General features: G+C 32.1%; 1 protein-coding gene across 1 annotated transcript; it reads right to left on the bottom strand.

Annotated features, from left to right (window-relative positions):
- Positions 1-2,970: 2,970 nt before the first annotated feature.
- On the bottom strand, positions 2,971-11,391 carry LOC122292354 (serine/threonine-protein kinase MHK). Its single transcript, XM_043100662.1, has 18 exons — positions 11,206-11,391; positions 10,007-10,322; positions 9,846-9,924; positions 9,524-9,592; positions 9,323-9,412; positions 8,653-8,791; positions 8,438-8,540; positions 8,162-8,214; positions 7,310-7,376; positions 6,491-6,602; positions 6,335-6,400; positions 6,141-6,209; positions 6,002-6,059; positions 5,779-5,883; positions 4,897-4,931; positions 4,746-4,791; positions 4,143-4,218; positions 2,971-3,258 (listed from the first exon to the last, which is right to left on the bottom strand). The coding sequence occupies exons 2-18, from the start codon at positions 10,012-10,014 to the stop codon at positions 3,240-3,242; spliced, it is 1,194 nt and encodes a 397-aa protein (XP_042956596.1). The 5' UTR covers positions 10,015-10,322; positions 11,206-11,391; the 3' UTR covers positions 2,971-3,239.
- Positions 11,392-13,157: the final 1,766 nt, after the last annotated feature.

The raw sequence follows: 13,157 nt of genomic DNA, 5'->3' as shown, positions 1-13,157 counted from the left end.
GGCCCAAATAAACACAAATTTAAGCCAAATATTAAAAACCACTCGTTTAAAATCAGCAGTTCAAAAAATAAGAGAAAAGAGAGAAAGATTTGTAGGTGCCTTTTATAATAATGGTGGGCACAACCCCGACTTTGCTTAAGGAAAATGAGAAGAATATCTCATTCAAGAGAGAGAAAAGATAAAAGAAAAGAAAGGGAAGATTCGATCAAAATGTGATCGTGTGTAAATAAGGTCTTTCAGGGTACAAGTTTTTCTTCAATGGGCTATTGGTCCTGAGCTATTAGGGTGAGGGAGGGGCTCTCTCTCTCTCTCTCTCTCTCTCTCTCTCTCTCTCTCTCTCATATAAATACCCCTTCGGCCACCTATAAGTTACTCTCTTCCTATAACAGGGGTATTTATATGAGAGAGAGAGAGAGAGAGGGGGAGAGAGAGGGAGAGAGAGAGAGAGAGAGAGAGAGAGAGATTTTCGAATTTATTATTGAGTATAACTTAGGGTTGGTTTTGATTGAGATTGTTTCTTCTCATCTAATTTTAATTTTTTTATTATAATTTTTAAAATTTTTTTATATAAAATATAATAAATAATTTAATTTTTTAAAATTTTAAAATATAACAATTTTATAAAATAATATTATAATAATATTTTATTTAATTTTTAATTTGTATATAAAATTATCTCATCTCGTATCTGAATATAAACAAACTCTTAGACCCATTTGTTTGTTTTTAGTAGGGCTGTAAATAAATCACTTTCTTTGATAGTTCGTTCTACATTCGTCCAATTAAATTCGAATAGGATTTAAACAAATTTAAAAAAAAGGTCATTCATAAAACTAAATACTTGCTCAATTAGTAAATTATATATATCGAATAAAACTCAACTCAACTCAGCTAAATCTCGTTAAGACCCGCTCGTTTATGCGATGTATTACCTAATAATATAAGTATAGCACTTTTATAATTAAATATGTAATATGTAACCTAATATTTATGTCTGTATATTAAATATATTTCATAGTTATATTTGATAATTTGTACAATAATTAGTCAATAAGATTTAATAATTTCATATATTAGTATATGAGAACCATATATGAAATAGATATATACTATCAGATAATATATATGTATTAATAATCTATCAAGCATATAATATATTGTTATTATGGATAAATATCAACTAGTTAGATATTAATTATTTATAAAATTTTAAAATCTTATAATTTGATAAAGGTTTTACTTGTTAAATGTATAAATTCAATATTAGATTTTTTATTTATCTAATTTATTAATTATTAAATTTTATTTAAAACAATAAAAAATAAACAATTCGAGCTAAGCTCGTACTCGGTTCAACTCAAGCTCGAGTTGAAAGTTTAGCTTCTCAAGTCGAGTTTAACAAAGAATAAATAAAAATCTCGAGTTTGAGTATTTTGATATCTAAATACTATTCAAATAATGATATTTTTTAATTCATCTTATCTCATCTCAATATCTAAATACGATTCAAATAATGATATTTTTTAATTTCTAAATTTTTAATTTTTGCATGTAATCGTTACATAATCATTACAATTTTTGGAAACTTACAAATAAAACACAAAAAATAATTCAAAATTTTCAAATTCTAAAAAAAAAAATATTTTTAAGTTTTTAACTTTATAATATTTTTATTTAATTTTTTTTTTCAAAACCTTATAAAATATCTTAACTTAAACTATTTTACCATTATTTACATATTATTTTATTATTATTTACAAATTTTTCATTTCATCTTAACATTCAAACTACACTTAGTATGTTAGGCAAAAAAGAAACAAGAAAAAGAAAAAGAATTCCAATCGGAGGGATAGAACAAAAATACTATATTTCATCTATGTTTCAAATCCAAACGACAGAACAATATTATGATTTTTTTTATTAATCATATGTTACATGATGTCAAATCTGTCAAGAGTTCTATATTTCACATTTTAAAATTTCAAAATTGGTATATTATATTTTTAAATTATCAAAAAATTCATACGTTAAACGTTTTATGCATGTTTGATTGTTAAGATTGCGTCGATTCATCTATTTTTGCAAACATTGATAATCGAAATAGGATGAGAATGTAAACTATCACTATTTAATAAAAGTTAATGCCTGAATTTTGGTAATTAAAAATGTAAAACATTTTTATAGTTTGAGGATACAAAATGGATCATTTACATTAAACATTATAAATATGACATAGTTTGACCAGATATCAAACATCTAATCATATTCTCAAAACTTAAACCTTACCTTTTTTTCTTGAGCAATACACCTTACCATTTGTTAGTGTTGATGGTACGTTGGGTGTGGGCTTGTCTTGGATGCCTTTGAACCTTTTTGGTGTAAAAAATTATGTATTTTCAAAGTACACTCTTAAAAAAAATGTATTTCATATATGGGGAGAGAGCTTCAAGTATTGAATATATCATCTTGTAAAAACAAGAGTTGATCCGAAAGTTGGATATTTTGATACATGACCCGCACCTATGGGAATTTCAATTGCTAAAAGTTGCCTTTGAGGCTTGAGCTATGGCTGTGGCTCTCCTCTTACATTTTGAGGAAGTTGCATTAAGACTTAAAAGAAATACTTTATTTATAAAGATATTTTATATAAATAAACTTACAAATTTATATGATTAGATATTGTTAGATTACAAAATTCATTTATTGTAAAATAGATCTGATGTATCCCATTATGGATCAACCTTGAGAGGGATTTAAATGACTGCCTTAATTTAAAGCAAAGCTGTAAGAAATAAAATAATAAAAATATTATATGAGCATCCTCACTTTTGATTGATTCTTTTGTTCTCATTTTGGATTCTTTGATTGTCACCAAATGTTACAAATACAAACAAATCTTTGATTGTGTTTATATTTGTAATGAGAGAGAGAGAGAGAGAGAGAGAGAGATTTCAGACAACATTCAGGATATGAACCGAAGAAACAAGAAATTTCAGCAACTTTCATTCTAAACATCATCCATTAATGGATGTAGTCTCAAAATATTCTCATAAACTTATCTGGAAGTTACTCCTACAGTAGCATAATATAATGGCAGAAACTTAAAAAGTAGGGTAAAGAAAAAAAAAATGTACAGCCCCGATTACCTGACATGGGGAGGAGATGGTAATAAAAGGGCCATCTAAGAGATCAGGCTGCCGAGATGTGATTGAGAACCTTACAGATTATGGATCTCCAATTTATGGATGTTGAAATGAACTGTCAAAAGAAAATAAAATGGTTCAAAAGAGAAAGCCAGACGTTAATTTCTATACTTGTTACGGAAATGAGTAATGCTATACAACACACCACCATCCCACTATATATGATGTGACACATTTATCACAATTTGATGATAAAGAAGCATGCAATAAATGATCATTCAATGGTGGTAAATGTGCCACATCTTGCTTAGTGGGATGCAAGTAGGATGGTAGTATAGTGTATAGAATTAATTTTCCATATAAGAAAGGCTGAAAAGATGAACAATGCATAAACACACCTATGTTAAAAGCTAAGATGGATCAGATATTCAGATAGATAAATGGCATTGGAATTGATTATGGGAAGTGTTACATCCACAAATAGATCTCACAAACGGAAAATCATATATGACGTTGTTTTACGGATACGTTATAAACTTATATTTACTTTACAAGAAAAGTAACTTTAAAATAAAAATAACTTTACAACCTGATGTACCACATCAAGCCACCTCAGTTTATGAGTTTATTTTTTTGAAATCTTTTCGGAACTAAAGCATTTCAAATTGATTCATAGGAAATCTTCGTTGACCCAAAAGATAAACCAAACACCATGGACTATAGGGGGACAAAAAATCTTTGTATATCATTTCCAGGACAAATGCCCACAAAAAATTAAAATATTGAAGATAACGAGGCTTCATGTGCATTACAATCAATGGAAGACTATCATGACTCAAATGAGAAACTGGAGAAACTACTACAGCAGCACAATCAAAGTACTAATACAGCAAGGACAGTTTAAATAGAAAGAATCTTTGGACCTCTCTCTATTGTTTTACATAAAAACATCCTCAAAATTAGCAGGAAAACAATAAATACGGGCTCAAATAAACTAACCTGAATGATAATGATAAGGACGACTCAACTCGGGGTTGAATTCTATTTCGATCAGGAGTAATTAGTGGCCAAAAAACTGGAATACAAAGTAAACATGACAATTAGTTCCAACACAAAACAAAAAGAAAACAAAAAAGGCAGATTTCTTTTCTGAAAAGCAATTGAACCATAAGCATGATTACGACACCCATAAGCTAAATGAAACTAGCACTTTCTGCCTTGAAGAAGAGGTGCAAAAATACAGGTAAAAGAAACCAGAAATAAAACAGCTTAATGATTAAATTTTCACTCTTCTCTCAATCCCAGTGAATGTATCTGATCTTAGGATTGGTAAAGCTAATGGCTACAGCATACATGTTCAATTACATTAGGATCCATAACAGACTAAAGAAAAGAAGTTTTCTCAGCTAACTAGCTAAAAGAGATTTTTGAATTTTCCCAGAACCAGAACAAAACTCCCCAAGATAATTGGGAAATCAAAGGAAAAAAAAAAAAAGTATTTCAGGAACAATTTTGCAGTGGAAAAAGAGTTTAAGGGAGAAGATATTTTTCCCCTTCAAAGCAGAGTCCACTTAACTAGAAGAGTTTAGCGCAAAGCATTACCTGACCGTTCTGAATGATCATTCAGACCAGAACAAAACATTATGCCCTGCATAATGGTAAACACATGTATCAAAACACAGTGCAGTGTCTGAAAGGGGGATAGGGTGGCTTTAAGTAAAATGTGCTGCTGAATGGGAGCTCTATGACTCACCTCTCCAAAACCCTGAGAAACATTATGCACTACTTCTGCAAGAAACAGTTCCGTCATCAGGTAAATGGAACACATCCCATCCAAAACACGTGACAAAAAGAAGTTTTGATGAAAGACCAAGATTAAAAATAATCTAGGAAAAGAATGTTTACAAGTATGTGTCATATAGGAAAAGAGTGATTAGAAGTAAAGGTCCAAACATTCCCCAGAAAGTCAACCAACAATTCCTAAAACTAAATAACTTCGCTCCAGCAGAATACATTTCTCTAAGATCATTAATTTTATCAAGCAATATTCAGTGTATAAATGATATAACATTATGTAGACACACATGTTCCATGGGGAGACCCAAAAATGGTCAGGCATTATCTCCTTTTGACAAATTTCCCAACCCATAATTAGGGCCATCCTAACATGAAGGTCATCATCGCCCAGGGTTGATCCCACTGTAATGGAGCCCTTGGCGGGGCTTAAAAAAAGTCCTACCATTCACCATTTTACATGAAATGGATGCTGAACTCTCATGCTTGCCCTTAGTCAACAAAAACCACCATGCAGGCATAAATGTTGCAGTGACTCAGGGTCAGGTAATGGGAGGGCCAAACAAGCCCTGGTCAGATGAAGAAAATCTCTTGACCAAAACAACCAAAAACAGAAATTGGACCATTCCAGTGGGGTTCAAGTAGGCAGGGCAGCTCAGTCAATTAGATCAAAATTTCAAAATCTTGGTGCTGACCAGAACACTGAAAGTTACATGTAGTTAACATGGATAGGGGAAGATTGTTGAAATGATGAAAGCACTCTTTTCATCTTCCTGATTAAATGCACAATTAGATACCAAATTGTTAAACTTGAAAACTCCCGTGGCAAAACACCGTTTACCTAAGTTCGAAACACTCGGCTTCACAGCCAATGTCAAGCCAAGAAAACAGTCTTCAGGTTCAGGGCCAAAGTCCTGTAAATTCAACTCCGGTTTTGGCTTTGCTCCTGAAAAATAGTGTAGGAAGAAAATGAATAAGTTACATCCCAAAATCTAAGATGAAACAAAATACTCAGTTTCAGCTCTAAAAAATTTACGAAGAATTAATAAACAAAGTGCCTTGACCTGCATTGCTCAGTTTTAGCTCAAGCGGATCACGAAGTGGATAAGGAACCCAACCCACCTGTCCAGCACATGTTAGTATATTCAGATAATTTGATAATATAAATATCTATATATATATAACTCGAGAAGCACATATTACATGGAAAAAAGGATGTTGCAATGATTCATCTGCTGATGGCCTTCTTGAAGGATCCCACGAACATAGTTGCTATGGACAGCCAAAAGGAAAGCATTAGATATGAAATTATAGTGTTATTCCACTAAATTTTAACTAGAGAACAGTTGTTGATTGTAAAAAGCCGTAAACTAGCATGCTCTATTCACAAAACTCACCAAAATCAAGTCGATAGCTTCTGAACTAGCACTTGGAATGATATCGGAAAGGTTTGCAGGTGAAATCTATGTAAACGAATGATTGTCAATGATGATAATGAGTAAAATCAAAGCTACGAAAAGACAAAAAATTGAACAGACCAAATGAGAACTTACCTCTTCATAGCTAAAAATGCTGAGCAAGCGAGAGGTGTTCGTCCCTTCAGGGAAAATAGTAAAGTCCGGTGCACCAAGTATGTGGCATATTTTGCACAATTGATCCATTTCACTGCCCATGTAAGAAAGTAATTAATAAGTAATTTAAATTTTCTAGTGTCTTACTTTTTTAACTTTATATGTAAAAGTTTAGACTAGTGCAGTACATCAGCAATTCCACAACCTTATTATAGTCTGAATCAACGTCAAAAGTAATCAGAAAATAGAATTCCTAAAAAATGTATGATAAAACACAATACCGTTTTAGTTTATATGTTGAGTAGGTGTGTCTCATCCATTTTCACATATAAGTAGGACTACTTATAGATCTAAAATTGTTCAAATAAATCAATAAGCCATAATCGGAAGTCTTCCAACCTTGGCTTATTGTAGTACAGCAAAAAAAAAAAAAAAAAAGGTGCACCTACTCTTCTGTACAGAAATAAGGTTTAATTCATATACTGTATATGTATATATGAACAACAAATTATGCAAAATTTGATAGGCAATCAAATATTCAGGTGATTACTCTTGTGGATACTACAAGCAGATAGCTAACTAGACAACTCCCTGACTAACTCTAACTTGTTCTACATCTTCAATGCCTAAAAAAATATCATGCAGTTCTGCTAAAATATACATGAAATCAAATATGGACAGCTTTTGATGGAACAACTAGACGGAAGACAGTAAAAACTTATAGTCTCATACTATCACCAAAGGGTTCATTTTTATGATGCACAAAGATGGAAGAAAGTGATGTCTGGAGACAACAATCACCTTTTACCAGGGAAAATGGGGGATAAAGTGAAAAGCTCAGCTAGTATGGCCCCTGCTGCCCACATATCTGTACACAACTTCATTTGTCAGTCATCACTCAAGCAGGAAAAGAAACCAAGAATTTGTAAGCCGAAAATTATTGTATCAAATGAAATCCTACTAGAGCCCAAACAGATCAATTTTGCACAGGTAAATTCTATACTCACCCAAGGGGCTGCCAACTTATATCAATTAGCATGGTGTCTAGTAAACTCTCTCTCCACTCACGTGTGCCCACAACACACATGTGCATATTTACACAGAATTGACTCTTTCATCAATGCCAACAATTGAAGGGTCCCAGGAAAGATTGTAGCAATCATGTTAATGACAATCCTTTCAATTTTTAAAATATGAGCCATGAAAAAGAAATATAACTTCTCCTTTTAAAAATTGGATCTTTTAAAATATGGGTTATTATGATCCTTTATTTTTACCTTCATGGATTTTAAACGCAAAATGGTTTGACTTCAAGGGCATGGGGAACTAAAATATGACCAGTCATTGACCTAACACCATTAAAACCCTTTTGACTCGATAAAACTATTCCAAATTGAGACTAATCAGAACAGGTCACGTTGTAGTGCTCAAGTGGAAAACATAGGCTTAAGTAATCAACCTAAAACATTCCAGCCTTTCTATGAGAGAGAAAGCAACTAAAACTTAAAAATTAAGAAAGAAAGAAGAGTGGAGAAGCTTCTGCAATGACCGGGTATTTCAAAAAATGATATACTAATAGTTGGAGTGTAGCGTGAGAGGGAAAAATAAGAGTGGAGAAGTTTCTGCAGTGAGTGGGGTTTCAAAAATGCTTACCAACAGCTGGAGTGTAGGATGGAGACTGCAACAAAACTTCTGGTGCCCGATACCTAGCATATGTATAAACACAAACCATAAATGTGAAATAAATACAACCTGAGAGTTAGATTAAACACTATCAGTGAGGGCACACGCTCAGGCATGCAAACACATGCCCCCAAAAATTAAAACATTACCATATGACAGGTTCACTTAACAGAGCAATCAGCACTCGCATGTATGCACATGATGACAGAGAGAGTAAACAAGATTAGGTAATTTGATATGACTCACCACCGTGTGGAAACATATTCAGTATAAGGACCCACGGATGACACTTCTCTGGCCAGTCCAAAGTCGGCAATTTTAAGAAAGTTGTTTGTCACCAGCAAATTTTCTTCAAGGATGAAAGTGCCAATAAAAACCACAAAAACCTCATGAAAACACTGATAAATAAATCTTAAAACAAGATGGATGAACACACAACTAACAGTATGAAAATATTTTACCAGGTTTTAGATCTCGATGAAAATATCCATTTCTGTGCATGTGACTAAGTCCTTGTAACACTTGAGACATAAAGTTCCGGATCTCTTCTTCTGAAAAGGGACTTTGTCGGTCTCTCATTATTTCATACAGATTACAATCCTGGAGAGACAAAGTCCAGAATCACACTTGAGGTAAATAAAACAATGGCACTCTATTGAACAGGGTTCAACCTTTAAATTCAGAGCGTGAATCAATTTTCATGAAATCATAGCATGTGCATGCAAACTCACAGAGAGAGAGAGAGAGAGAGAGAGAGAGAGAGAGAGAGAGAGAGAGAGAGTAATTGTGCTATAAATTTGAAAGTAATAAACCAACATTGCTTTAAAAATTTGAAAGCAATTTCTTGATTACCTATCAAATCTTTTTTTTTTTTTGAAAGCAAACACAAATAGAAAGCATATCAATCGGTTAGAATGAAAGCCATGCTAGAACTCTGTTTTTTTTACAATTCATAATTGAGCACAAAAAAACAAATATATCATGCACCATTGCCCTAGTGCAGTAGAACACGATATGCAAATATTTTTGACAAGTATATAATGTATGTGTCAGTGTGTGTGTGCAAGTGTGATGAATCCCTGGGATTTATGCATAAGTATCAAAGAACAAATAAACACTCTAGTCTCTTACCATGTACTCAAAAATGAAGAAGAGTTCATTGTTTTCCCTGACAACCTCTTTCAACTTTATGATCTTGGGATGATTTAATTTACGAAGTGCCTGCAAAAGGCAATGTTACTTAAGATACAAACAGCACACACCATAGAATAATCCATACATGCATATGAAGGTTTGTAAACTATTTCCATTCAAATTTACTATAGTACATACCTTAAGTTCTCGTAACTTTGTGTGTTCTTGCCAAAAGTAAAACTTTCTCTTTAATTTCTTGACAGCAACCTAAGATAAGAAATACCACAAGAGAATCATCATCCCATACTTTACAAAAGCTATCTGCTAATACAAGAAAATAGAACGAAAAAGCTGTAACATTCTAAAAGTAAGGAAGTAATCCATTGCATAAAAAAAATAAAAAATAAAAATAAAAAATAAAAAATAAAAATAAAAATAAAAAATAAAAACCTCAGTAAACACAAAGATACAGGAAATACATACTAAAGGATATAAGATTGCTTTGTACAGAGAAACTTACAATTTCGCCGGTTTGCTTATCCCAGGCCTTATATACACAACCACAAGTACCATCTCCAAGCTCTTTCAAGATTTTATATCTGGAAATTAAAACTGCGGCATTAGGCTCAGGAAAGAAAAACTAGAGATCTTATGCACTACAAAGCTAAACAAGTAACCAACCTTTCCATAGTTACAGGCACAGCAAAAGATAATCAGAAAATATTCAATGGAATTCAATCATCCTCCAAAAGGAGGTGTCTGCGCTGACAAAACAGTGTCTGCAAGTAGCTTTTAGAGATTTCGCTGTTCCAAACTGTAGCTTGAAGCATTCGTTATCGTAAAAAATCGACTTCTCATTGCAGGAGTGACAGACAATCAATGAAGAGACTATCAACATGTTGCAAAACGCCACTCAAACTCCGGCAAAGCTGGCATTACACCAAGTGTGCCCCAATGTTAATCCATTTTATTTACATCCGCTTCAAAGAAAACCCATCTGTGAAAAAAAAGGGGGCAATCACAGTAAAAAGAAGAATCGTTCTTAAAATTCGGAACCCCTCAATAATGAAAACGAAGATATAATTTTCCAAAATCTTAAGAATTGCCTACCCCCAAAAAACACAAATAAAAACGAAGTGATACATAAGCTATAAATTCTTCGTCTGCTTTCTATGCAAACGAATAGGAAGGAAACAAAATGTCCTATTAATTCTCCTCAACCCAAATACTGATACCATTAGGCCCAACTAAGTGGAAGTTTTCTTTTTGCAGGTCCTTATACTAAATTACGATGATACAAAATTTTGATTTACTTCCTCAGACTTATATTCCATGTTTTGAGTGATATTATCAGAAGAAAGAATCGTATACCAACGAATATATAAGAATAAGGATTGAAATCGGACTTATATCCAATAGAATCATAATCATCACTTCTACGCTCCAAGAATTAATATGCAAAAGCGATTTTAGAAAAAATACTCTATGCTATAAATAAAATCAATTTAGTCAGAGTTTTTACTTTTAATACGATGAAGAATCAAATTCAGACCCAAGCCAATCATCAACTAAACATTAGCCACAATTTTGTCGTCAAGAACAAAACTCTTTGACTGATACCGAACAACCAGCTCCAAAGAAACAAGCCAATTCAAACAATCGCTCCCTCAAATCAGTTTCTCGTGTATACGTATAAACGGATAGTTTTTTGTTTCCTTCTCTTTCCTCCGTTTTCTCGGAAACCAAACAGAAATCCAAACTGCATTGTGTTTGGCTGATAAATCAGAGCACAAAACGATAAAAAAAAACACCAAACTGAAAGCTGGGAACTCGCAGCATCACCGAGAAAATTCAGAGATTGAAAGAGGTTGAGTTCTCACCTTTGACGCCACACAGAAGATAAGATCAAAGAACTGAAATTAGAAGAGCAAGGCACACACAGATCACCAATGCGTACACGAGTTCTCTCGGAGAAAACGAGAGAGAAAGTTTCAGAGAGAGAAAGTTTGGATTACTGGTTAAGCCATTAGAAGAAGGATTCCGCGGAAGAAGCAAAGGAGAAGAAACCAAAAGGAATTATATTATATTAGATTTAAAATTATTAAAATATTTTTTTAAAAAACAATTCGAGAAACCGCTTGTTTTTTTGTGATTGGTGATAGGGAAGGGAAGGTGGTCCCCATTGCTTTAATTATTCAATATTATTCATTGAATTACTACTGTGTCCCTTAACTGCCTCAATATTACTGAGGTATCCTTTTTCCGTCGAATGACGATATTGCCCAGAGCGACCAGATTTGAGATGGTTGGATGGGAGTGGGATTTGCCAAAACGAGGGAATCTGTTAATGGTGAAGACAATTGAATAGAAGTCACAACTCCATCAAATGATATGGGGAGAGGCTAAAATCATCTAATCGCAGAGATAAACGTTGATAACTGTGGTAAGCAAGACTTGATTATGGAATAAAATTCATTTTATATCATTTTAATTTGAGAAATGATAGTTCCCGTTAAAAATATGTAAGTATTATGTAATTATTTAAAATAAATAAATAAATATTAAATTTATATTAAAAATTTAATATTTTAATACTAGATATTTCTTTTTTAAAATTGTAAGATATTTTCATGATTGATTACATGTAACATTATTTTAAATCGAGTAAAACTATTTCAAATAGTGACGGATTAGGTTATCTTTGTAAATTGCAATTATCTTTTTTATTTTTCTCTTTCATTAAGGTTTTCACTTTTCAAAGAGAGGAGGGAAACTTGTGAATACCATGGGACGTTAGCGTCATTAAATAATTAGGGTCTGGTTTTTATGTCCATGAGTGAGTTTTGATAGTCCTTTCTAGCCTTAGGGTGTGGTTGATGCGGTTCGGATCCTTATCGAAGGAAAAAATGATACGGTTCGGACCGTTGATTTGTTGAGCATGCCTGACACACGCGTTTAAGCTGTGAACCGGTTTCATTACGGGAATTGCTATCCAGCTCAAAGAAAGCACGAAACTTTCATGCCTTCGTTGTCAGAGAGTGAAACGTGTAATGTCGCTTTGAGAACTGCGACGTACGTTTTCAGAATGGATAAGACCAAAGGACAAAGGTTACAAGCTGATGGATAACGTGAGTTTCCAAAAAATAAAGAAAAATTAAAAAAACTCTATTTTTGAGTACTCATATTTAATAAAATATTTATATCTCATAATTAAAAATAAATAAATTTTAAATTTTATAAATTAAATTTTATAATTAAAATAATGTAGATAATATATTCTACGCAACAATTTAAAAATAAAACAATTCAAAAAATTATATTGATAATGCACATTATGATTTAAGTTTCAAATTCAAATACCGAGCCTCCGAACGGATGCTTTGGATGATGTCATATCACAACATTAATATAATTATAATCTTTCTAAAAAAATAAAATGTTCGAGAAAACAAAATGAGAGAAGTTTATAATTAATTTAAATAAGAAAATGATTTATATAAATTCCGTATATTTTTTTTTTTAAAATCCACTAAAAATGAATTTTTTTCACAATTGATTAAATTTTTTTAAAAGAAATGCACAAATCTTATGTCCTTAATTAAGATAATATTTAATATTTTGACTTATAACTTCTTAATAGTAGAAGACCTTGTAAAGAGAATTGCTATCGTACTGTTTCAGTTATACTGTTTAATTCGCCTCATTGATTTACTACCACTATAATGGTGCCATGTGTCGTGTGATTTATCAAAAAATAAAAAATAAAAAATTATAATAAAATGATGTCTAAAAATATATAAAAAGAAAATAAGGATTATCCTAAGTATCCTCT

This window comes from Carya illinoinensis, chromosome 13 (assembly GCF_018687715.1).
Source record: "Carya illinoinensis cultivar Pawnee chromosome 13, C.illinoinensisPawnee_v1, whole genome shotgun sequence".
Classification (NCBI taxonomy): Eukaryota; Viridiplantae; Streptophyta; class Magnoliopsida; order Fagales; family Juglandaceae; genus Carya; species Carya illinoinensis.
The sequence above is the reverse complement of the archived record's forward strand: the minus strand, read 5'-3'. Positions and strand labels throughout refer to the sequence as shown.

Excerpts from the sequence above, each read along its gene's own strand:
- LOC122292354 (XM_043100662.1), bottom strand. Across the intron at positions 8,541-8,652 it reads TCATCGAGATCTAAAACCTG|AAAATTTGCTGGTGACAAAC; the intron begins GTAAAATATTTT and ends TCATCCTTGAAG. Across the intron at positions 7,377-8,161 it reads ATCCTACACTCCAGCTGTTG|ATATGTGGGCAGCAGGGGCC; the intron begins GTAAGCATTTTT and ends AGTTGTGTACAG.